A 26,723-nucleotide genomic window follows, 5' to 3' on the forward strand; every position below is an offset into this window, starting at 1 on the left:
GACTGCCTGAGATCAAGTTAGGAAGCTTTGCTAATTATCAGGAAGTAGACATGAAGCTGCTACTTCTTGTCTCAAAGGGAGATGGCTATCATGGAACCCAGACAATCAGACTCTGGTGTTTCAGGCTCCAGGTCTTATCAGTTTCATGAGCAAAGCTGGAGTAAGGCTGGTTTTGATCACAGGCCACATATAAGGTTTCCCTTTCATCTGGCATAAGCCAGAGCTATTCTCCAGGAGGTCCTTATGGGAATCCAAATAATTTTCTAGGGAATGAACTATGCTCTAAAACATGCTATGAAATGTGAGTCCCTATTTGGGGATGGCTATTCTCTAAAACAGTGGGTGACTCTGCAGAACCCTGCTAAGTTATTCATTGATAAGCTGGCACATACACTGTGCTCATCAGATAGCTAAGAAAAGCCCATCTGAGTATCAGCCTAAGTCCTTTGTTAACCCAACCAGAGCTTCCCCCAGCTCTGGGCCCCAACGTAATTAGTCATTAGGAAAATATAAAGCAAAACCACAATTAGATACCACTTCACATCCACTAGTATGGCTATAAAAAATACAGTGAGAGTTGGCGAGGATGTGGAGAAATTTGAACCATCCTGCCTTGCTGGTAGGAATGTAAAATGTAGAAACAATCTGACACTTCCTAAAAAGGTTAAACATAGAGTTATCATATGACCGAGCAATTACACTCCTAGGTATATACCCAAGAGAACTGAAAACATATGTCCTCACAAAACTTGTACACACATGTATATAGCAGGATTATTCATAAGAGTCAAAAAGTAAATACAATCCAAATGTCCATCAACTGATGAATGGATAAACAAAAGGTGGTATATCCATACAATGGAATATTATTCAGCCATAAAAAGTAATGAAATACTAATACATGCTAAAACACGGATTAACTGTAAAGTGACTGTGTAAATTACCCTTTCTACTTAGGCAATCACTTCCAAATACGGCTGTACTTTGATATCACCTGGGGAGCTTATGCTGCTCCCTGAGAATCTTTGAGAGTAGGGTACCTGGACTGATGTTTGAAATCAGTTAGAGTAGATGATCTCTAAAATCCCTTATAGCACTAGGAATTGTATGAAATCTATGATAGTGGGTCACCAACACCCACATTTTGGAAGCACAGGCAGTAAGAGAACCAAGCCCAATGAACTGTTGTTCATTAGAACAGGTCTTCCAATTGAACTCTAAGCTGGTTCTTCTCCAAGGCATCTCTCCACCCCACCCGCACCCCCAAGGTTGCATGAAGATATTCATAACAGGAATGAACTATGGCTGAAGGGATAGGTCACACCTGATGCCATCATGCCTATGTGGGTTGCTTTAATAAGAAATCACCCCATTTTGCCACTAGAGTTGACGATAACCAGTCCCTCCCTCTATGACATAGACAAGGTTGGACAGAATGAAGTAATGGACTTCTGACAGTCCCAGGCTTCCTGTTTATCAGTACCTGTGTACTCATAAGCTGATTTAGGTTCAGAGTTAATAATGGGGCTGATTTCTTGTTTACTTGTTTCCCTTAATATTAAAGAACTAAGCTGAATCATGTTCCGGATACTGACCTCCTGCTGGCCTCGTGTAAACGCAACTGAAGAGACACGAAGGTAATACTGTAATTATTTCTCTAGACCTGTTCCACCATTTCCTCCAATGTACCTGCCCACAGTCCCTCAAAGAACAAATCTTTATGATATATATTATTAGGGGAAGTGACTAAGTAGTGTCTACAAGATTAAGGGCAGGGTTGGGGGAGGATGGCCAATTCTATAAGGCAAGTGAATCAGGGAAGAAAAGCATCCTTGGAGGCTTTGGGGAGGGGTCCCCACACCACCTTCTACCACCTGGCTGTGCCTTTTATGACTGCATTGGGACCACTGCAGGCAGAGCCCCAAACACCAAGGAAGAGTATAATTCTTTCTTTAGCCTGAGAACTAACAGTACTTTTAAAGCTTTGGCTCATTTTCCATTTCTAGGAATGTGACCATCATTATCATTGGACTGGACAACTCAGGCAAAACTGTTCTTGTGAAGGCACTCCAGAGACGTAAGGAATTGAGAGTATTAGATCCTGGTTTAGGTCTCCCATGGGTCCCAGCGACCAATGAAACAATCATTCCTTCCTAGCCTTACTTCATGACCCTTGAGTTTCCTCTTTTAAGGTAAACACTTCCACACACACACACACACACACACACACACTCTCTCTCTCTCTCTCTCTCTCTCTCTCTCTCTCTCTCTCTGCTCTCCTTGGGTGTTATCAGCATGTTTATGTAATGCCTGTCACCTGCTCCCTTTATAAGATATCCTAATTGAAGGTCTTCTCATAATGTCAGTATGAATGAACTCAGACTATGTAAAGCACCACAGTCGATTAGGAAGGATAGCATGTTTGAAAGTGTCTAGTTTCAGAGCTCAATTAAAGTGGAATTTGGTCTAGATAAGAGAGACAAGTGGGGGATGATGAAGAAGTTCAATAACGTGAAACTCTTTGTGACAGTTCATATAGAGGGTTGGAGCTTGAGAAATGGTGTCAGTTCAGAGACGTGCAAGTTTAATACCAAATCTCCAGTTTAATACCTTGACATTTCAAGAAGCTGTTACACAGAATTTCAGGGAGCTACTTTTCCGGTTGTGAAGACACAGCTAACTGCTAGCCAATCAAAGAGCCCAACACAGTGGTTGGCACAGGATGCCCTCCACTGATTTTTATTAAATAAAAGAAGGGTTATGATGAGGTGGTTGTTTTATATAGGCTGGCAGCAATCTACAAAGTAGAGGAAAGGGCTAACTTGACTCCTCTGCCTCTGGCCTACTTGAAGCCAGCATCAATTTCGTTGAAACACAGCAACAGCCTGCTGGCTGATCTTGCCGTCTGTAGCTGTCTCCCCAGTATTCAGTCCACACAGCTGCCCAAAGGACTTAATGCAAACATCTGATCATGACCCAACCCTGCATGAAACCACTCAATGCCTCCCTGTTGTCATCAAAATAAAACTTAAGTTCCTCAGCTGCACACAAGGAAGGCCCTCCATGATTTGGTCCCTGATTTTTCCAGCTTCATTTCCCATGCTCTGCACATAGGCCCCTTGATGGAGCCAAAACAAATGACTTGCCATTCATCTGCCACTATACCATTCTAGTTCACATGCCCACGCTTTCTGTACATGCTCTCCTGCTACCTAGCATTTCATCCCCTCCATCATCTACCTGCTTAATCAAATGCCTCAAGACACAGCCTAAGCTTGACCTCAGGAAAGCCATCCCTAATGCCCAGCGCCTCCTTCTTCAGCTTCTACTCTATTCTGTGCCTCCCTCGATCATGCACTTATCACAACATCACTGCACAACTGCAAGTCCATCCCCTACACTGTGAGCCCTTGAGGAAAAATAATGGATTTTTTTCAGCTCTGTATCTTCAGTCTCTGTACTTTTAGTACGTTCAGGTAGGTACTCATTCACTTGTGGAATGAATGTTCTCCCTCATTCCACCATCCTCCTCAGGCTACATGTTGCCTCATTCCAACTTTTCCCTCTCTTCCCCTCCCCCCACCCTCAGAGTGGCAGCCCCAAGCACATTTTAGCCAATGGTTCAGCCTGGTATCCCACCTTATGGGCAGCAGACTTGACTGCCTCTCCCAATTCTGATTGGCAGAAATGGTAAAAAGGTAAGCAGCACCAAGAAAATCAAGGAGCCAGGGTAAATCACAAAATTACTGATAAAAGTGGGGATAATTTTTAGAGCCCAACTCAGCCCCACCCCTAGATTCCCATCCAGTCTGGGTGGGGCCCGGGAATCTATGTTTTAAGAACTCCCCAGGCCTTTCAATTGGCCAGTCAGCTTTGGGAAGCACTCATCTGTAATTAGCCCTATGCTATTTTGCCTATGAGAATAGCATCTGCTTTCCATTCTAATTCCTGGAGGACAGAGCCTGGAGTCTATTTAATTTGTTACTGTATAACTTGCCTTGTGCTTGGTGAATAACTTGGGGCTGATTGATAAACCAATAGGTTTATGGTTGTGACTTCATTCACGGAGAAGTTTTTAATGGCTAAGAAGCAAAGTGCCACTGATGTCACATTCTAAAGAACATCGCAGGCCACCTCTGTCCATGCAGGACTGCCAGAGTCAATCTAGTAGGTTCCTCTGTACCCAAAATGCAATAGCTTGCCCCCCCACCAGCTCCTGCAAATGTTTATGACTGCCAAAAACAGATAACAGCCTAGGGAGGAAGTTCCAATCTACAAGTAGTAACTTGTGTGAATCTCTGAAGACACCAGCTATAAAATATTTGGGGACATAAGCCATTATCATTAACAACATCATTCACTATAACTATTTTGTCTGGCATGGTCATATGGGGCAAGAAACCCAAGCATGAGCACAAGCAGGTGCCCTAAATGAGGGCGTTTAAAGCAGTTTCTCTCAAACCCGGCTATACATTTCAATCATCTGGGGAGCTTTAAAAGAAAATGCTGCTTGAGCCCCGCCCCAGATCTATGGCATCAAACTCTCAGAGAATGAGGCCTAATGTCATAGGTTTTAAAAGCTCCACAGGTGATCCTGAAGCATAGTCAGTACTGAGAGCCAAAAATCAGAATCACCTGAAGAGCTTTCACACCAACTGATCTGGGACCTGAAGGTTCAGATATTTTGGCCTGGAGAAGGCCCAGGGAATCAAAATCTTAACAAGCGCACCAGATGATGCTGAGACACAACAGGCATGAATTTTACTGCTCTTTAAGGCAGTGGGTCTCAAAATGTAAGGTGCAGAAGAATCACCTGGGGATTTTGTTAAATGTAGGAGTTTGCTAAACATACAGATGCTTGGGTCCCAAGCCTAGAGATTCTGATTCATTTGGTACAGGGTAGGGCTTAACAATCACCCACATGTAACTCTAAAGCAGACAGTCCCCAAACTATGCTTTATGCAACACTCTGCTAGGGATATAGAAATGGATTCATCTCAGTACCTGTCCTCAGAGTGTTTATAAATTAATAGAGGAAATAAGAGAAATGTAAATTTTCAGGGGACAACTTCTGGTGGCATCTAGAGTTTGCCAACAGTACATTGAATTATTGAAGAAATGGTAAGGTTTCAAGTAAAAAGAAAAAAAATGGGGAAAGATAAAGCTTGCACTGATACTGAAAACAAGATTTTAAAATTACCTTTAGAGTTTTAACCTCTTCACTTATTATTTTTAAGTAGTCTAATACAGACATAACAAATAACACATCAAAGCTGTGACTGAAAATCATATGTTCTGTGAAAGCTATAATTAAAAATAAATCATTGACTAACATAAAAACAGAAGAGGACATTATGAGATAACATTAAAATGTAATATGTACATATACACACATATAGAGAGACATGTATACATGTAAATGTGTGTATAATCATACATTTCCAAAGATCTGAAAGCATCCTATTAACTTGTCAGCTAAACGACTTATTCTGGCAATCCTATGGAAAATGTTCCAGGTAGATTTGAAACTATAAATAAGAAGCTACTGATTCTGGTCTTAGAACTCCCAGGTATGAGTGTAGAGAATCTATAAAATCATTTTGCTACTAATATGGGCAGAGAGCTGGGCCAGAACGGTCAGTTCAACAGACTGGAATGTGTCTATGGACTGTCATGCTGAACCACATTTCTCTGGGGGCTGAGTGAGGGGTGGAATGCCCTGTGGGATTGTATGGTCTGGCCATAGCCTTGAAAGGGCAAAGGTATCTGAGTTTGGCATGGTTTCTCGGAGGAGATAGGAGGAAGAGGACTTCATACGCTCATCCACAGTAACAGGTACCATAAACATTTACTGAACACCTACTGTGCATAAGGGAATGCAGAGCCCCTCCCTCACAGAGCTTAGATTTTAGCTGGGGAGACAGGACATGCACAGAATGAGGTGAAGGGCCAGTTTAACAGGTCATGTGTTCAAAAAGAGAGAGAAGTGAGAGCTGGACTGGTCAGAGAAGCTTCCTAAAGTAAGTGGTACTTGAGCTGGGCCTTGAAGAAAGGATGCGAGAGAAGAACGTCCTGTTCATTCATTCATTCACTCATCAAATTCATTCAACAAATATTTATTGAGCACCTGTGTGCCAACCTCTGTGCTTGGCATTATGTATATAACAGTAAGTAAAACTGAAGGGATTCCTATCCTGTTGCAGTTTATAACCCAGATAAATAAATCATAGAATTTATAACACTGTAATATGTGCTGTGATGGTGGTAAGCCCAGAAGAAAGTGGGGGATGGTGGTGTGAGTTAGAGAAAACTTTCTAGAAGGAACAAGATCTAAATTGATATTTAAAAAACAAAATAGGTGTTAACCAAGCAGAGAGTAGTGGAAGAGTGTTCTAACCAGCAGGAATAGCATCTTGTGAAGGCCCAGGGCAAGAAAGAGCATGACAATCATGTGGAGTGGGGGGTAGAGAGGCACATGAATCAAGAAGCATAGAGAGAAAGAGACTGGGTACCAGGGACCCTGGACACCAGTCAGGGAAGAGATGGATCTGGCAGGTTAGGAGGCAAAGGAGTCTGTATTCTACCTTCGGAGCAGTGGGTACTCACGGAAGGTTACTGAGCCAGGAGAGGGTAGCATGAGCAAAGTGCGGTTTAGGAGGATGGATTGGCGAGCATGAGCCAGATGGCAGGATACATTTGTAGGATTCCTCAGGGCAGGCTCTAGTCAAAGTTCAGATCATCGTTTAACAAATTCATCTAACTATAGCCCCATTTTGTTGTTGCTTCTCCTCTCTTCCCCCATGTATAGTACTCCCCAGTAGGACGGGCGGTAGTATGAAACCTGAACTGACCACACTCCTCCTGGATGATTATGAAGTTTCCGTCTATGATCTGAATGGAGACAGGAATGGCCGAGAAATCTGGCCAAGCTACTACGCGCAGGCACATGGACTTGTTTTTGTCCTGGATTCCAGTGACTTAAGCCGCATGCAGGAAGTGAAGGTCATCTTACCACACCTGCTGTCTGATGAAAGAGTGGCCGGGAAACCCATCCTATTGTAAGAGTCTGCCTTTGTGTCCAATTTCCCCTTCCCATTTTGTGCCTTTAGAAGAAGTAGACAGAGGAAGGGTTAAGTGGTCCCTGTGTCACATCCAGTTAGACTTCCTCTCCTCTTTGGCTGAGGGGGAGTGGCCCAGTCCTCTGGGGGCTGTTTTCAAGAGCCACTTTCTACCAGGCACTGCCATGGGGGAACCTGTTACCTAACTGTGCAAAGGTAATTTTGAAGGCAAGCATCAGAGGGAAATGGAGAGTAATATCTGGATCTTCCACTGCACCCCCAGCCCCAACCCATCCCTCGACTCTTCCTGAAGACTGCCTTCCTAAATTTGCTTCTTTTTTCTGGCTTCGGGCTTTGACCCTGAGATGATGGCAGAAAACCCCTATTTTGTATATTCAGTGCCAATGGCCTCCTCCCCTGGTAAACTGCCCGAGAGTTATGTAACTAACTCTTACCCCAGGGTGATGATTCAGGTGGCCAGTCAATCCTCACCCCTCCCCCACTCCCTTTTAGCCTTTTTTGTTCCCCGTTAGGACCACCAACCCAAGCGTTGACAGAGTTTGGGGGAGGATGTAGAAGCGCCAAATTCATTCGTATCCCAGTTAGCAATTCTAATTAAAGTTTGATGGTGTAGTGTAGAGGAAGTGAGAAATGAGGCCTGGGGATTATCTCGGATTCAAATTACTTGTGCTATTCTTTCCTCCACTGAGAGTTGGCTAGAAAAATGTCGGGCTCATCGCACTGGGTATGGCTTAAAAGCTAGTCCCTGGATATGTAGCAGCTGTACTAGAATTGGTTGTCCCCCTCTTTCCCTTCTTTTCTTTCCCTTGGCCTCTATCTCAGTTTTACTCTTCCTCTCTTCTTCCCTCCCTCTCTCCAATGCCCGGCTTTAGCCTGGCCAACAAGCAAGACAAGAAGGACGCCTTGCTACTTCGTGATATTACTGAATATCTGCTGCTGGAAAGGCTAACAAACAAGAACCAGTCCCTGTGCCGAGTGGTAAGTGTCTAGCCCTCCCCTCCCTTGTCCTCTCAAGCAAGGCCGATGCCTCCCTTGGCCCATAATCAGCCTCCTATGCCGGGTCTTAGGCAGAGCCTCTCTTTGCCAGGCAACAACTACAGTGATGATTTCTGACTCAACAGTGATAATAAATATCACACTCTTACAACACTTTCACATCTGTTTTCTCATAGGCCTGCAAAATAGCTCTTTAAAGTTGGGAGTTTCAATAGCTTCATTTTATGGTTAAGAAAGTTAAGGCTCAGAGACTCTGAGTGACCTGTCCGAGATCACACATCCAAGACATTACACTTGATTAAAGGATCTTAGCTTTTGTACCTTTCATATACCTTCTCAGGAGTGAATGCTGAGAATCTCCTAGGAAGTCTTAAGAGCCTCTCTAGGCACAGCAGAGCTTATGTGCACCTGTGCTCTTTGGCTGAGGGTGACTGGGACTGTGAGCCCCAGGGGTCCCAGGTTGCTGGGCTGGAGCCTTCTCTTTTTGTCACAGGAGCCCTGTTCAGCCATCAAAAACCGCCAGAGAAGGAACCATGAGACTATAATTGGAGGCCTGCGCTGGCTGTTATCTGCCATTGGGGATAAACATGAAGAGCTGGGTGCTCACCAACAGCCACTCCCATCGAGCATCCCAGCCCCCAAGAGCACCAGAGGCTTTGGGGAAATATGCTCATCAGACAGGTACCAAGCTGTCTCTATTAGGTGTACTGATAAGAATAGATGAAAAAGGGCTTCCCTGGTGGCACAGTGGTTGAGAGTCCGCCTGCTGATGCAGGGGACACGGGTTCGTGTCCCGGTCCGGGAAGATCCCACGTGCCTCGGAGCGGCTAGGCCCGTGAGCCATGGCCGCTGAGCCTGCGCATCCCGAGCCTGTGCTCTGCAATGGGAGAGGCCACAACAGTGAGAGGCCCGCGTACCGCAAAAAAAAAAAAAAAAAAAAGAATAGATGCAAAAGTCAGTCTTCAACCTAAGCAGTGAGTTCTGGGAGGGGCATGGATTCTGTGCGGTGCTGAGCAAGTCTCTCAAGATCAGTTGGCCCAAATGGGGCGAGGGCAGTGACCACAAACATACCAACATTGTTAGGTACACCCTCCCCTCGGCACAATTTGAGTGGTCACGTCAGTGGGATAAGTTAAGTCATCAGTATTACATTGTCTCCAAAACAGGGTTTCAATTCCCTGGTTTGTCACAGAGAGGAGAAAAGGAGCACGAGCCCCTTAAGGAGCTTATTGGCAATATTCTATGGCTAAATACCCTGGAGGTGCCCCACATTCTCCGCTTCCTGTTCTCTGATCATCCCAATGATAAGGAAAGATGGGAGGGAACAGGAATATGGAAAAGAAGAAGAAAAATAAAGAAAACGGGGTGATCAAGGTTTTGAGGAATAAAAGGACTAAATGTCCTCTTGTTCTGTTGTCCCTTTAATTGTTCCAAAGACATATGGCAGGGATGGGGGGACAGCTGGATTTGATTAAGGAGCTTGCATCTGTTTTCACTATGGCTTTGTCCTTTCTATCTTCCCCAGCTTCACTACCAGGATGGGAAAGTCCGAAGAAAAAAGACAGCACCTAGGACAACACTCAATGGAACCTAGGCCTCTAAAGCCAATCCTACAGGTAAGTGGCTCACTAAATGTTATTGCCCCAGGGACCAATCCCTGAGCTCTCGGGCACCAACTGACTTTTTTTTCCTTCATCTTCCTGCTATACAGAAAGAAGGTATAACAAGACCTAAAAAGAACACATCAGTAACATTTGCTTTAGACGAACCCAAGGAGGAGGATGAATGTTATGGGGGAAATGGAGCTTGTAACACCACTGAGCCTGGCTACAATCAGAGTCCCCAGCTCCATATGCTGAGAAAGCTTTTTGAAGGTAATCCTGGATCAGTGGTTAGTCAGAGAAGAAAAGATATAAAGGCTTTTCCTCACAATTTATAAAACAGTATTCGTATTTTGAGTCCAAAACTCTTTTCTCATACTATGGTTGGTGGTCAGAAGAAAGATATGTAGATGAAGTGCTTGGGGATCACCCTCTGGCCGTCCAGTATGATGCCCCAAGATCTTTGTTTGGATGGCTATAAGGTTATCTTAAAGGTTATGATTTCCAGTGGTGGAAGTACAAATTGGTACAACTTTTAGGGAGAGTAGTTTGGTTGTATGTCTCCCTCCTACTCTCCCTCTCTCTCTCAATAGATATATATCGAGAACTTTAAAACTGTGGAAACCCTATGAGCCAATCATCTCATGTCTTGAACTGAAGCCAAAGATAATTACACAAGTACACAAAAAGGATGCTCATGGTTGCTCAATCATAGCATTGTGTATAACAGCTAAAAGTTGGAAACAAGCTAAATGCCTAACAATAGTGAATGGCTAAATCAATTATGGTGCACCCACACAATGGAATACTATGCAGACCTTAAAAGGGCTAATGTTGACTTATATTTACTGACATGGAAAGTTTTCCACAACCCAAAGTTTTGTTAGAGAAAATGGCAATTGAGAGCACAGCACATATAGCATGATGTGTACACATGCATAGAACATCTGGAGGGGAATCACCGAACACAAGCAGTGGTTTTCTCTAGGGGTAAGATTCTAGGTGATTTTGAGAAGAGCCAAGGTACCTTTCTTTGGATTTTTGTTATTACTGGAAATTTTTTTAATAATCATATATGATTTCTCCCAATATACTAAAGGCACTAAAAAAATCTGTGATGACTTAAAGGCCCATTGTTGTTAATGTCTTCTCCATCTCAGTGTTCCTTGGCCCCAGTCTCCATGACAATAAACTGTCAATATTATAATGTCACTTCTGCTCTCCAAAGGATCTGGCCCTTCAGGCTACCCCAGAGCCTTGGGTTGTTACACCTACACAGAGGGCCCTAGATAGGAACATTGAGGAGGAGAGAGGTACTGCTCTGGGAAGGAGGATGAGAGGTGAGTGGATGGAATCTGGCAGAAGAGTGGAGGAAGTGTCTTTCTAGATGTCCGAATCTACCTTTAAATCTCTGTCCAAAATTGAAATCCATTTTTCATTTCTATAACCTCAGAACCAAGGGCAAAAAAGAGAGAAGACACTGGGGACCTTGGAAAGTAGCTAACACCCTCCTCACCTGGATGGACAGGAAGCCTGGTGCTTAGCTTTGCTTGCAGTGACTACCTATTTTCTTTCTTTTTTTAGACTTTTAACAGAGTGCTAAAGAGGAAAATGAAGGGAAGTCAAAAGAAACATCTCATATCCCTCCTTTAGTAAATGGGTTCATCTACAGAACCATTAGGATTATTCAGTTTTTCAATTTCTGTTTGTTAGTACCTCTACAGTCCCCCTACAACTCCACCTACTCTAACATAATATCCCTGAGAACTCCCATTGTGCCTGTACATCGACATTCGAGCCATAAAATGAATCTTATCCCCACCGAGAGGCTCAAGAACAGTTAGGCGGCATCCGTTTGAGAGTGAAGACAACGTTGGCAAAGAAGATCAGAGCCTTGACGTCTTTGTACCCAGGTGCTCCCGATGAAGTTTGTGAGCAGCATGTTGTGGGTGACCAACTGCAGTTGAGCCTTAGAAGTACAGGGTCAGTTTAGAATTACATTTTCCCCCTATGTTCTTGGGTGGAAGGGGACTGGCATAAATAAATAGAACTGTTCTGCTGAGAATTATGCTCTGCTGAATCAATTTCAATCACGCCTCTGAAAACAACTCAGTTTTAAATTCCCTACCACTGTCTGAGAAGCCTGGCGACAATTCTTTTGCTGTCCCTTCAGGAATAGCAATTGCTGTCTCTCCTAACACTTAGGTTAGGTATGCAAAAACCGTACGAGCTTAAACACATTCAACTCTCCATCCCAAGGAAGGCAGTAGTAGTGGTGGTAATCATTCTTCACTATTAGTTCAGCTGTTACTTTCACCATCAATACCACAGCCCCCATTTACTGAGTGCCTTCTGGATGTCAGACGCAGCACTAAGCTCTTCATGTTCATTATCTTATTCACAAAAACCTTGGGGGTAGGCAGTATACCTGCCTGCATTTTACAGATGAAGAAACTAAGGGGTAGGGAAGTTAAATAACTTATCCAAGGTCCCACAGCCTGTAAGATGCAGAGCAGGGAACCAAATCCAGATCTGACTCTAGAGCTACTTTAGGCCAGAAAGATCTGCTTATGCTTTGCTCAAACTCTACCCAGAAAGAGAAAGCTATACCCAGGAAAGATGCTGAAGCCTCACCACGCCCATGTCAGAACTACGTTGACAGCAATAAGCACACCCATGGTAGTGGCAGACACGGGTGAGTGAGCACTTCCATTCTGCCAGACGCTGGGCTAAGTGGTTTACATACATTACTGCCTTGCATCGTCACAAGCCTATGAGGTCGGTTCTATTATCATCATCTTGCAGAGGCAGAAATTAATGTTCAGAGAGGTCAAATCATTTACCCCAGGGCACCCATTAGGAAATGGCAGAACTGGTTTTCAAACTAAGCTCCAACTCCATAACTCATGCTCTTAATTCCTATCCTATATGGTCTCACCAGGCAGTATAAACCAACTAGCCTATAATTGTTTCTGAGAGATAGAAACCTGGCACATAAAGGATCAGTCTCACAACCCCTTCTGGAGGGCGTGACACTGTCAAAGACTGCAGCATTTGTTTTATGCATTGCATATGGCCTCATGTCCAAGAGGATCACCCCAGGCACTTTGTGGGTCTTTGACAGGATTCTGACTAAGGCTCAGCTTATTAGTCATGGAGCTGGAAGGAACCTTACACCTCTAGTCCAACCCCAGTTGTTATACAGATTAGGAATTTGGTACAGAAAGGTTAAGTGACTTGCCCATGACTGTAGAGCGATCACTGACAGACATGCTCCTAAAATCCAGATCTCCTGCATGCCCAAGCCAGTGTGCTATCTTCCATGCCCCAATGTACTACACCCTCTCTGGGGCTTCTCTGGCCACTCTTGACCCACCTACTTTCCTCCAATTTGCCCAATAAATATCACTGGAGAATTCTGCTGACAATCATTCTTACCCAGGGACGCAGCAAATACCTCTACTGAAGAACAGTTTTATCAGGCAGGAGACTATAATTCAACAAACCAAGGTTCTTCAGAAAATTGGACCACCCACATTTCTCTATATGGCATGTATGTCTATGAGGCAGGCATACTTTCTCAGCCAAGAGAGAAGGAAAAGTATGGCTAAAAGGGTGTGGGAATGCTATCTATGAATATGGGCAGGGTGGAGAATTTAGGTTGAAACGACCTCTGACAAAACTGAATTTCAGTATATTGGCATACTTCCCTTTGTACAATATATGTGTTCCTGGGTGTCAACCAAATTTTCCTACATAAAATCTATCAACCAAAATTATTTAAAGAGGGCTTCCCTGGTGGCAGAATGGTTAAGAATCCGCCTGCCAATGTAGGGGACACAAGTTCCAGCCCTGGTCCGGGAAGATCCCACATGCTGTGGAGCAACTAAGCCTGTGTGCCACAACCACTGAGCCTGCACTCTAGAGCCCACGAGCCACAATTACTGAACCCTGCGTGCTACAACTACTGAAGCCCACACGCCTAGAGCCCATGCTCTGTAACGAGAAGCCACCACAATGAGAAGCCCACGCACCTCAACGAAGAGTAGCCCCCGCTCGCCACAACTCAAGAAAGCCCACAGGCAGCAATGAAGACCCAACGCAGCAATCAATCAATCAATAATAAAATGAATAAATAATAAAATGATTAATAAATAAAAATTTAAAGAATACCCCCCAATACAGCCAGCATACTCTTATTTAACATCTTTACTGAAGTATAATTGCTTTACAATGTTTAGTTGCTGCTGTATAACAAAGTGAATCAGCTATATGTATACATATATCCCCATATCCCCTCCCTCTTCTGTCTCCCTCCCACCCTCCCCATCCCACCCCTCCAGGTGGTCACAAAGCACTGAGCTGATCTCCCTGTGCAATGCGGCTGCTTCCCATTAGCTATCTATTTTACATTTGGTAGAGTATGTATGTCAACGCTATTCTCTCACTTCGTCCCAGTTTACCCTTCCCCCTTCCTGTGTCAAGTGCATTCTCTACATCTGTGTCTTTATTCCTATCCTGCCCCTAGGTTCTTCAGAACCATTTTTTTCCCTTAGATTCCATATATATGTTTTAGCATATGGTATTTGTTTTTCTCTTCCTGACTTACTTCACTCTGTATGACAGACTCTAGGTCCATCCACCTCACTACAAATAACTCAATTTCATTTCTTTTTATGGCTGAGTAATATTCCACTGTACAATGTGCCACACCTTCTTTATTCATCTGTTGATGGACACTTAGGTTGCTTCCATGTCCTGGCTATTGTAAACAGTGCTGCAAAGAACACTGTGGTACATGACTCTTTGAATTGTGGTTTCTCAGGGTATATGCCCAGGAGTGGGATTGCTGGGTCATATGGTAGTTCTATTTGTAGCTTCTTAAGGAACCTCCATACTGTTCTCCATTGTGGCTGTATCAATTTACATTCCCACCAACAGTGCAAGAGGGTTCCCTTTTCTCCACACCCTCTCCAGCATTTATTGTTTCTAGATTTTTTGATGATGGCCATTCGGACCAGTGTGAGGTGATACCTGACTGTAGTTTTGATTTGCATTTCTCTAATGATTAGTGATGTTGAGCATTCTTTCATGTGTTTGTTGGCAGTCTGCATATCTTCTTTGGAGAAATGTCTGTTTAGGTCTTCTGTCCATTTTTGGATTGGGTTGTTTGTTTTTTTGATATTGAGCTGCATGAGCTGCTTGTAAATTTTGGAGATTAATCCTCTGTCAGCTGCTTCATTTGCAAATATTTTCTCTCATTCTGAGGGTTGTCTTTTGGTCTTGTTTATGGTTTCCTTTGCTGTGCAAAAGCTTTGAAGTTTCATTAGGTCCCATTTGTTTATTTTTGTTTTTATTTCCATTTCTCTAGGAGGTGGGTCAAAAGGATCTTCCTGTGATTTATGTCATAGAGTGTTCTGCCTATGTTTTCCTCTGAGAGTTTTATAGTGTCTGGCCTTACATTTAGGTCTTTAATCCATTTTGAGTTTATTTTTGTGTATGGTGTTAGGGAGTGTTCTAATTTCATTCTTTTACATGTAGCTGTCCAGTTTTCCCAGCACCACTTATTGAAGAGGCTGTCTTTTCTCCACTGTATACTCTAGCCTCCTTTATCAAAGATAAGGTGACCAAAGGTGCATGGGTTTATCTCTGGGCTTTCTATCCTGTTCCATTGATCTATATTTCTGTTTTTGTGACAGTACCATACTGTCTTGATTACTGTAGCTTGTAGTATAGTCTTAAGTCCAGGAGCCTGATTCCTCTGGCTCCGTTTTTCTTTCTCAAGATTGCTTTGGCTATTCGGGGTCTTTTGTGTTTCCATACAAATTGTGAACTTTTTTGTTCTAGTTCTGTGAAAAATGCCATAGGTGGTTTGATGGGAATTGCATTGAATCTATAGTCATTTTCACAATGTTGATTCTTCCAATCCAAGAACATGGTATATATCCCTCCATCTGTTTGTATCATCTTTAATTTCTTTCATCAGTGTCTTAGTTTCCTGCATACAGGTCTTTTTTCTCCTTAGGTAGGTCTATTCCTAGGTATTTTATTCTTTTTGTTGCAATGGTAAATGGGAGTGTTTCTTTAATTTCTCTTTCAGATTTTTCATCATTAGTGTATTCTTATTTATTTTTCAGTGAATAGTTTTGTTGCTGCAGGCTGTTACCATACTCCAAACCCCTTATCAAGCTGGGTGGCCAAGCAATTTCCCCCAGTGAAGACTGGAATAAGAGTATGTACCTAACGGGCTTGTTGGGAGAATCAAAGGGGACAATCCAGAGCAAAATGCTTAGCAGAGTGCCTGGCACATAATAAGTAGCTCATGAAATGTTAGCTACTATTATTATGATTAGGGGAGGATCTTAGATCATTAGATAGCTATACCCCCTTTCTGAGAGAAGTATCCTCTTTTCTGCAAAGAACAACCCAAAGAGAGAGGTCTTAGATTCTAAAATACAAATAGTATAGGGATCTAGGGTAACTATAACCACTGCCAAGCAATGATTCCCAGGTTTGAGAATCCTAAACCTGCCAAAGAAGTCTTACAAATCTGTCTTAGCGTGGCAGCCCAGGAACCAAGATCAGTGAGAGTTTCTTGAGCCTTGAGGGTAAATTTTCTTTCAGGCAAGCGGTTGCCTTGGAGTTTCTCTCATTGTCAAGGTCTTGGCCTCCCTCCTCCAGGATTTTTAAAGTCTAGCTCCTGTCAGAGACACTTTGAACATATAACCCTGGCCCATCATTCAACAAGCCCCATGTGGCTCCGGATACTTGTCCACTTTGTCTTGAAAGACAGGTCTGGGTTTTCAGACTAGAGAATTCCATATGTATAGGTAGAGGTGTCCCTCTGCTCTGAATGGTTTTTACTCCTGAAATCTTGTTACTACTCTTCATATACTGTTTCTACCCACCGTGTATTGCCCAATCAGTAAGGTTGGTATCCAGTATGATCTGCAGAACATGGGTCAGAGATTCAGTACACCATAAGGGTTAAGGAAGAACTGTGGTAATTTAGGGTTGGAGATGGAAACCAGGAATAACTAACCTAGTCACAAATCCCATGGAGATTTGAGTGTCTGGGCCATCCCAGTGGTGTTTCTAATATCACTCTTCCCTCGCAGTATCCTACTAAAAATCACTCGTTTTCAAGGCAGTTGCAACTGGCAAGACGTAACCAAATACACCGAACACAACACCACTCAGGAGAATTTTGCCAATTAGCATCCTTAACTATAAAACACCATTGGCTATGGGTGGAGTAGCGCTCAAGCCTGGACTCACTGCTTTGTCACTCACCCCTGTAAACCCTTTATTGGATGGGCCAAACTTGGATTTCTGACAGGAAGGGGTGTAGAGAACAGGAGCTCTATCGCCCAGCTTTCCAGGACTTGAAACCATCCCCCATCCCACTTTATTTTCACAGGTGTGCCTGAAAGAACTGCAGCCATGGCGCCCCGACCTGTGCCTTATTCCTTTAGGTATAATAATCCATCCTCCCACTCCTCCTTGCCTTTTCTTCCATATCAAGTTACGTGGGAAACACAGGTGGAGTTGTTATCCCAGGCAAGAGAGAAAGCAGGAGGAACTTCCTGCTGTTGGCAGGGAGATAGTATCAGCTGAGGGTCGTGGGAGTCAGGGGGCTTGTACTTCCACTCCGGTGCCCCTGAAGTGCCCAGCTCAGGTTCAGGGAGCCCGGGAGGCTCTGCTGTCAGGTGCCGGGCAGAACGATGTTAACAAAGCCTCAAACTGCGCTGTTCTATGATGACTCAAGAATCCCACGCAATCCCACGCTCCTGCCAGTCGCCACTTCCAGGAGCTAAAATAGACCTCTGATGCTAAGAGACAGCAGGCCTTTTATATCTGCTCAGAAAAATGAGCCCAGCCCTAAGAACGATCCTGCTATTCAATACAATGGAATGTTATATGGCCATTAAAGATGCAAACTATGCACACTGTGCAGGTGGGAACCAGAATGCGAAATAATGTTACATGAAAACAGCAAAGTAGGAAATAGGTACACATGCCAATCACAACTATGGAAAACACACATCGAAGAGTTCATCCCTAAAGAACCAAAGAAAATGAAGAGCACCACAGTCCTTTGAGTTTCCACCCCCCCCCCCACATACACACCACCTTTTATTATAATACACTTTTTTAAAACTGTCATGCTGGTCATGCTAGGTTACTGAGGCACCTGTCTTTTAAGTGACACAGGAGTTAACTCTGCAGATCATTTAATTCAGGGAATAAAGAAGAACTGAATGCTAAGGAGGCTGGTGCTTTAAAATGACTGGATTCTTCCTCTTCCCACGCCCCTTCTCAAGATCAGGGCACGTTATCATTCCAGGTTTAGCACTCCAATGAGAAATTCCTTCAAAACACCTAGCCCACCAAACTCTAAGATGGGAGTTTAAGGAAACATGTATTTGGACCTCTCTGAAGTCGGACTGCTGTGTTTTGAACTAAGCTAGCTTATATGGAGAGAAAGGAACTGTTTTTTGATAGGCTGACAGAAATTCCTTATTGAAAAAGAATTGCTAAATGCTCTCCCCCAACCCCACCCCTTGTCACCTTGTCACTGGTAGTGCTTAGAGTTAGCCAAACATCTAGCACATATTTGGGTGTCTGGGTGAGCACTATTCTCTTTCTGGGGTCCTGGCTTCAACACCTGCCCAGACTTGGTTTTTCTAGAATTAGCTTCCAATCAGTATGTTTAGTTTTTAAAAGACTATGTGTAGATATTTTTTAAAACTTTGTATTTTGAAATAATTTTAGATTTACAGAAGAGTTGTAAATATAGTACAAAGAGTTCCTAGATACCCTTCACCCAGCTTCCCCTAAGGTTAACACCTCATATAACTCTGGTATATTGATCAAAACTATGACATTAATGTTAGCACAATACTATTTACTAAACTACAGGGCTTCCCTGGTGGCGCAGTGGTTGAGAGTCCGCTTGCCGATGCAGGGGATACGGGTTCATGCCCCGGTCCGGGAAGATCCCACATGCCGCGGAGCGGCTGGGCCCGTGAGCCATGGCCGCTGAGCCTGCGCATCCGGAGCCTGTGCTCCGCAATGCGAGAGGCCACAACAGTGAGAGGCCCGCATACCGCAAAAAAACAAAAAACAAAAAACAAAAACTATTTACTAAACTACAGACTTCATTCATATTTCACCAGTTTTTCCACTAATGTCCTTCTTCTGTGCAGGATCCAATCCAGGATCCCATGTAGTGATTATATATAGAATGTTTAGTTAAAAAAAAACACCCCTAGAAACAAGTTTCCTTTTAGGAGGTGGAACAGGTAAGCCAGTAGGTGTCTGGGCAATTTATGATCCTGAGCTATTCTACCCAGAAGGGAACTCTATCACTTCTGTACCAAAGCCCTTAATTCAGAACACCTCATCATGGTTATTTTCAGAAAACATGTCTTACATCAGCACTTCTCACAGTAGTACAAAGGGATTTGACAAGTGGGTTATTTTAGCAACCAATATTATGAGGGTGACAAAATGAGCAGGATGGCCTTATCTGTTTCCTATGTGTCATTTTTCTTCAAACTGTATTGAAACTTTTTACTAGAAGCTGTAATATTTGAGTGTAACATAAATGCTGAGAAACACCCACACCAACAGGGAAGGTACTCTTTCCAATGTGTGTTTGGTTTTGTTTGCCTGAAATTAAGTATTGAAATCTTACAAAAACCAAATTGATTAGGTTATTTTGACTCGTTAATCTTGAGAGGAAAGGGAAAGCAGGCTATAACATCCATTTATTCCTTCAACAAATAATCGGATAATCAAGAATAACTCCCCCCTTAATCCATGCCAACTATGTGCCAGGCAATTTGCAAAGTGCTTTACAAATATTGTTTCCAGAGGATTTAAGAGGTTAAGTAACTCACCCAAGGTCACACAGCATAGAGTGATGGAGCCAGAATTCAAGGCTGGGTCAGCCTGATTCCAGAGCTGGTCGTCTTGGCCAGTACGCTATATTGCCGCTCTGAGCACCTGCTCCATTTCAGTCACTGCGCTGGGTGCTAGACAGAGATACAACACTGAACAGCCCTTATTCCCTCAAATCTTACAGTCTAGTTGGAGGAGAGAGACCATTAAAGAGCTAAGTAACAGCCCTCTCTTCTCCTTAGGTATTCCTTGGATTGGTTACAAGTAAAGGTGATCAGTAAATGCAATCAGTGAATCCCAACACCTTTATATATTTAAATTCCTTTTTTAGGTCCTCAGAGAAAAGTCCTTTCCCCTCTGTGTACCCTGAGGATCCCTAACAGTTAGGAATGAACTTGAGGATACTGACATGTTCCTCCATTTTGTGGCTCTGGGCTAGATGTCAGCATTGCACACACACACCCCCACCCTGCCACTTAGTCTCCTTTGATGAGAAACAATGGGAACTATAATGTGCAGATACATATAATGATGAAATCAAATCAGCTGATGGAAATTTTTAAAGTCTGGGACACAATAATTATATTCCATTTCAACTGTCTTTTCACACTTGCATTAATTGGTGAGCTCTAAGGGAGCTTCAACTGGTTCATGACTATATGGCATTCCATTTTGAAATATATTTCTTAGAAAAATGACAATGATGACCCTGTAAATTATAAACTGGCAACGTGATTTTAAAAGTGAAGGGCTGGAAGACTTAAATCTCAGCAAATGACAATCATTCTCTTCTCTCTCCCAGCCTCCAAACAATCAAATACCCTAACCCTGTGGTTTTCGAGGCTGGCTGCATATGGGAATCACTGGGGAAACTTCAAAATTACCAATGCCTGTGTCCCACCCCCAGAGACTGTGAAGACTTAATTGATCTGGGGTGTGGCCTGGGTTTTGGAAGTTTTAAAAGAACCCCAGGGGATTTTAATGTGCAGACAAGTTTGGGAACCACAGCCCTAATCGGAGGATCATAACCCTGGCTGCACATTAGAATCATCTTCGGGGCATCTTTAAAAAGTCCAGATGCTTGGGCCACATCCCAGACCAGTTAAATTAGAAGATGTGGGGGTAGTGCTCAAGTCCCAGGAACCAGGATTTTTTGAGAAGGATTTTTCAAACCACCAGGATTTTTTGAACTCCCAGAGGAGTTCAATGTGCAGCCAAGGCTGAGAAGCACGGCCGTAGGTGCAACTCCACACTTGCAATAAGGGCAAAGGCAAAATTTGCACTCAGACGTTCAGCAACTCTAAGATGAGCCTAATATGAAGAAGCCAGTTCTAGAAGCCAGGTGGGAAGCAGGCTGAGGACAAACCCTTAGAACAACTGTCCTACTTTAATATTAAAATGAGCTCACTTTTCTCTTGCCATGTATGAGGGTCAACTTTTAAGGCTTGTCTAGGATCACTAGTAACTGATGGTATCTAAGCCCCACTCCCTACCACACCCACCAAAATAACTGCAGAAAGAATGGGAAATAAAGTACTTTAAAGGGATGAAAACCTTTGCAAAGGGCTGCAAACCACTGCTCAGAGACCCTGCATGGATGTAGACAAGGAGGAAGCAGAAAAGCAAGCTATTTGACCTACGTATTATCCAACTAGTTAGTTTTTACCTGCAACTTCATGTGCATTTTTACTCACCAAGCCAAACTCTGGGCTTGGAGGAAAAAAGCCCTAGACCATGATTCTCAGCCTTACCTACACATTAGAGACATCTAGGGAGCTTTTAAAATAATGAGGCTAGGGCCACACCCAAAGTGAATTAAATCAATCTCTGAGGGGATGACATCCAGGAATCTGTTTTAAAAGGTCCCCAGAAAAAAAAAAAAAAGGTCCCCAGGTGAAAAGGTGAGGGAGAGGGATAAACTAGGAGGTTGGGATTAACATATACACACCACCATGTATAAACTAGATAATCAAAAAGGACCTACTGTATAGCACAGGGAACTCTACTCAATATTCTGTAATAACCTATATGGGAAAAGAATCTGAAAAAGAATCTGAAAAAGAATGGATATATGTATATGTATAACTAAATCACTTTTCTGTACACCTGAAACTAACATAACACTGTAAATCAACTATACTCCAATATAAAATAAACATTTTAAAAAATACATATCTTAAATAAAAATACTTTTAAAAGTAAAAATTGCTTAAAAATGCTAAAAAAAAGGTCCCCAGGTGATTCTAATGTTGCAACTGTAAAACAAAGAATATTGCCCACCATCCAGTTCTACCTACAGTACACCCTGAAAGGAATGCAGAGCGAAGATCAAGAATGAGGCACTCTGCTCTGGGAAAACAGGCAGAACAAGCCCTCAGTTACAATATTTTCAGGAAAAATTTTTATGAACCCAGATTCTTGCATCTTCCCATACTTAGAAAAGCACTAAAATCATTAGCTAAGATGTCTGTGCCTCGTGACTAGCAGCAACCTTCTACCAGGATGTGTGCTTGGTTGCACATATCCCCTTCGCCAAAATCACATACATGCTGACCTCCCCCCTTACCTCTTTGGAGCAGTTCCTCAGAGCTCTCTGATAGGCTGTCTCCTGGGCTTTAGTCCTCAGTTAAGTCCCCAAATAAAACTGAACTCACAGCTCTCAAGTTATGCGTTTTTATTTCAGTTGACACAACCAAGGCTGAGAACTGTCACTCTAAACCAGTGGTTCTCAAACTTGAGTGTGCATCAGAGTCACCTGGAGGGCACATTAAATAAAACACACATAGCTGGGCCTCACCCTCAGAGGTTCTGATCCAGTTAGGGTGGAACCTGAAAGTCTGCATTTCTAACAGGCTCCTAGGTGATGCCAATGCTGTTGGTCCAGGGACCACACTTTGAAAGGTAGAGCTCCCCGTGGACCACTGGTTCTCAGCCTTGGCTGCACATGAGAATCACTGGTGGGCATTTAAAAAATACTGATGTCTGAGCCCCTCCCTAAACCAATTAAATTGTAATGTCTGAGGCCCAGGGATCAGCGTTTTTAAAGGTGATACAAATGTGCACTGAGGCTTGTGATCCACTGCCCTAGACCTAGATATTTTACAGCTGGAAGAGATCATTTAGTATAAACCCTTAAATTTCCTGAGAATTTATAGCTACTTTAGCTACTACTGGTCCAGATGTCCCAATCCCAATTTCCACTATTCTTCCTTAATCATTACTGTGTATTAACAATGGGGATTGTAAATCAACTATACTTCAATAAAATTAAAAATAATAATTAAAAAAACAATGTGACCAATTTAGGGTGACCAACTTGTTGTCCTGGTTTGCTTAGGACGCTCCTGGTTTTAGCACCGAAAGTTCCAGATTCAGAGTAAATCGGGACAGTTGGTCACTGTGGTAATGTTTTACAGCTCACAGATTGGAATACAGTACTATTAGATTTTTTAATTTTTTCTGTACGCGGGCCTCTCACTGTGGTGGCCTCTCCCGTTGCGGAGCAAGGCTCCGGACGCGCAGGCTCAGCGGCCATGGCTCACGGGCCCAGCCGCTCCGCGGCATGTGGGATCTTCCCGGACCGGGGCACGAACCCGTGTCCCCTGCATCGGCAGGCGGACTCTCAACCACTGCGCCACCAGGGAAGCCCAGTACTATTAGATTTTGCTTCTAACATCCAGCATCCATCCTCCACTAAAAGGAACCAGGGCTCCTTGGAAACAGCTGATTCCAGGACTAGGGCAGAGAAATGTATGGTGAGCCTAGGAATTTTCTGTCAGAATCTAAGGAAGTGCTCAAAGACTCATGGAAGCATGTCAAAAGGACTAAAGGGACTCCCACTGGCCAAACTGGAGAAAATTTGAGCATTACAAAGAAAATGCTGAACTGAATGTAAAGCACTGAATTTACATTAAGAAAAACACTGAATTAAGTGACTTCCAAAACAATAAGTAAAACTACTTCTCTACTATTGGAAGTAACTATTACATCAACTTGCTCTGAAAATTGGTATTCGAGGGAAAAGAATTAGGCCTTTACATGATCTTTTTGGTTCATATCCTATAGATGAGAAAAAGCTCATCTTTACAGAAGAATGCCAGCTAAGAAACATAGACTGGATGATAGAATTAGGAAATCACCATCTTGCAACCCCTGATTAAATCACAAAGTCAGGAAATACATTTTAAAAATTAGAAAAACAAATTACTGAGTGAGGAAACAGGAATTGATGGATGCTGAAATTTTAGGTGAGAGGTTATTGGGGAACAGGACAGTCACATGGTACCAAAGTAACACCCCAGATTTCTTGCTAATTAGGAAGAGAAAATTAAAATTACATGGAGAGTTCTGAGGGCCACCACCTTAACCATCACCTTTACTAAGAGTGGACAACTGCCATTATGTACCACTGGATGGGATGCTACATGAAGTACACAGCATTATTTATGAAGCATACTTATCAAAACTGAATCTAATCAAGCCTCTGGACCTAACAACTTCCAGTTTACAGGAAACTCAGGTGCTGGAAGGGAAAGCTAAACAGCATCATAAGAAAACAAACCATCCTGGTTTACCCAGGACTGAGGACTGTCCAGGATGCAGGATCAGTGTTAAACCAGGAGAGTCCCAGGAAAACTAGGATGGTTGGGCACACACACAACAGTCAGAAAGATTCATAAGTGGGGCAGACCTGGTCTCTAAAAGTCAGTGATTAACAAAAAGTGGGGAGACTGTTCTAGATTAAAAGACACTAAAGAGAGACCACACTCAAATGCAACATGTGAACTGGCCATAAAAGACTTCAGGGGACAGCTGGGGAAATCTGAATATAGAGCCGTACTACTCAGCTAGCCCACAGATGTAAATGAACCAGGTCACTAATCACACTATTTAATCTGGCTGACATATTTTTGGTAAGAAAACTTCCTCAATGAAGGATGTGGTGCACTGATACACACTCTGGTACAAGCTCCTTATCTCCCTCTGAACCATCAAGCAGTTTGCAGACCACACGTTGGGAAGCACTGTACTAGATAATGGATAACACTAGCAAAGATCACTGAGGTACTGGTAATTTCTTTTTTGGCTGGGCTTACGGTATTATGGTTATGTAGAAAAATGTCCTTACACTTAGAAGATGGATGCTGAGACGTTTAAAGGTGAAGTGCCATGGTGTCTACCACTTACTTTCAAATGGTTTATCAAAGAATAGATACACACACAGATAAAGCAAATATGGCAAAATGTTAACATTTGTTGAATCCTGGCGGTGGGTATACTGGTGTTCATTGTATTATTCTTTCAACTTTCTTGTATGCCTAAAACTTTTCATTATAGAAATGACGAAAGCATAATTCTAAGATCATCTTACTTACAAGGTGTAACACTAACAGAATTACCTGGAAGCTGATTACCTACAGCTAATCCTATATTTATTCATCAGATATTCCTTAGGGGATAGCTAAGTTAAAAATAGAAAAATGAGTCGAGTTAGCCAAAAGAAAAAAGCACATTCCCAGCTGAGGAAACAGAATGAGAAAGGACCAGAATGGAAAAAAATTATCTTTTTCAAGGAAAGGAACTCAATGTGTATAGAAAAATGAGGCTACCCAGATTATGAAGGGGCTTTGAGGCTTCATGAAGAATCTGAGACTTAATTTTAAAGGCAAGAAGGAGCCCATAACAGACAGATTTCAAGCACCAGAGAAACACAATGAGACTGGCATTTTAGAAAACTCACTGTGGCTGTAGAGAACAGAATGGATGGGGGCAAGAATGAAGACAGCAGCACAAGTTAAGAACATGGCCCTTTCAGTAAATAATCTGGTGAGAGATGATGGTAACTTGTAGGGATGGAGACTTGGTGATACACTGCATGTGGGCAGAGGGTATGGGAAAAGAAGGACTCAGATATAATTCCCAGGCTTCTGGCTTGAGTGACCAAGTAGATCGGAGTCTGTCATACAGAGTGAAGTAAGTCAGAAAGAGAAAGACAAATACTGTATGCTAACACATATATATGGAATCTAAAAAAAAAAAAAAAAAGGAAGAAACTGGTCAGAAGAACCTAGGGGCAAGATGGAATAAAGATGCAGACCTACTATAGAATGGACTTGAGGATGTGGGGAGGGGGAAGGGTAAGCTGGGAGAAAGTGAGAGAGTGGCATGGACATATATACACTACCAAAATAGAGTTAGTCGGAAGCAGCCGCATAGCACAGGGAGATCAGCTCGGTGCTTTGTGACCACCTGGAGGGATGGGATAGGGAGGGTGGGAGGGAGGGAGATGCAAGAGGGAAGAGATATGGGGACATATGTATATGTATAACAGATTCACTTTGAAAGCAGAAACTAACACAGCATTGTAAAGCAATTATACTCCAATAAAGATGTAAAAAAAAAAGATTGGAAATATAGGAGCAAGAACAGGTTTGGGGGAAAGATGTGAAGCATGCAACATTAGATATGTTGATTTCAGAGTACCTAGAAGATATCCAGGTGGAATCCACCTTGTCGGCAGTTGGATATGAGAATGAGAAAGATAACTCCAACTTCCGGTTTACATAACTAATAGATGGGATTGCCATTTACAGATATAGGCAACAAAGGAGGAGAAAATAAAAGTCACTTTTCATTTATGTTTTACATTAAGGTTTTTCAGCTACAAAAATAATATTATTTATATAAAATAAACTAGGGAAATGGAAACATAATGTATGTAATATACAAATATATATTATTTACATAAAATGAAAAATAGGGAAATGGGAATAAAACTTATCTGACTACCATTAATAAACATTTTTTTGTCATTTTAGATTATTTCCTTCTAATATTTTTTATATGGATATTTATATAGTAGCTTTAAGAGCCATATTTTTCTGAGAAAGGGGCTTCTCTAGAGGTATTTAGGATTGAGAAAAATTAAAAACACTAGCTGACCTGATATCAGTTTGTAAATCAGACAGTGCTCACTAAGTTACACATCCTTAGTCTGTTAAGATTCAAAACATAATTTAATTGTTGGGCACGTATCCAAGAACAACTCCGGAGTTGAAGAAATCATGACTAGAGAACATCAGTTTCAATACCCATACTACACAGCCCAATTATAGGTATTCAGTTTCTTCTTTGAAGCTCT

The 26,723-nt window shown here is 42.6% G+C and overlaps 2 protein-coding genes across 2 annotated transcripts in view; one reads left to right on the plus strand and one right to left on the minus strand.

Moving 5' to 3' along the window:
* TRMT2B (tRNA methyltransferase 2 homolog B) overlaps nucleotides 1–26,723 on the minus strand; it is a gene marked incomplete at its 5' end in the record, with an annotated part of 85,884 nt that overhangs the window by 24,901 nt on the left and 34,260 nt on the right.
* Nucleotides 68–13,612, plus strand: ARL13A (ARF like GTPase 13A). Its single transcript, XM_079910713.1, has 8 exons — nucleotides 68–1,637; nucleotides 2,007–2,077; nucleotides 6,809–7,058; nucleotides 7,952–8,057; nucleotides 8,569–8,756; nucleotides 9,601–9,691; nucleotides 9,787–9,949; nucleotides 11,261–13,612. Exons 1-8 carry the CDS (start codon nucleotides 1,579–1,581, stop codon nucleotides 11,266–11,268), a joined length of 936 nt encoding a protein of 311 aa, XP_079766839.1. The 5' UTR covers nucleotides 68–1,578; the 3' UTR covers nucleotides 11,269–13,612.

The sequence above is a fragment of the Stenella coeruleoalba genome, assembly GCF_951394435.1.
Source record: "Stenella coeruleoalba genome assembly, chromosome: X".
In the NCBI taxonomy this organism is placed as follows: domain Eukaryota; kingdom Metazoa; phylum Chordata; class Mammalia; order Artiodactyla; family Delphinidae; genus Stenella; species Stenella coeruleoalba.

What these genes read in the sequence shown, in the direction of transcription:
- ARL13A (XM_079910713.1), top strand. Translation starts at nt 1,579, where the DNA reads ATGTTCCGGATACTGACCTCCTGCTGGCCTCGTGTAAACGCAACTGAA. An exon ending in GCAACTGAAGAGACACGAAG is followed by an intron (nt 1,638 to 2,006) that starts GTAATACTGTAA and finishes TTCCATTTCTAG; the next exon opens with GAATGTGACCATCATTATCA. An exon ending in ACCAGTCCCTGTGCCGAGTG is followed by an intron (nt 8,058 to 8,568) that starts GTAAGTGTCTAG and finishes TTTTTGTCACAG; the next exon opens with GAGCCCTGTTCAGCCATCAA.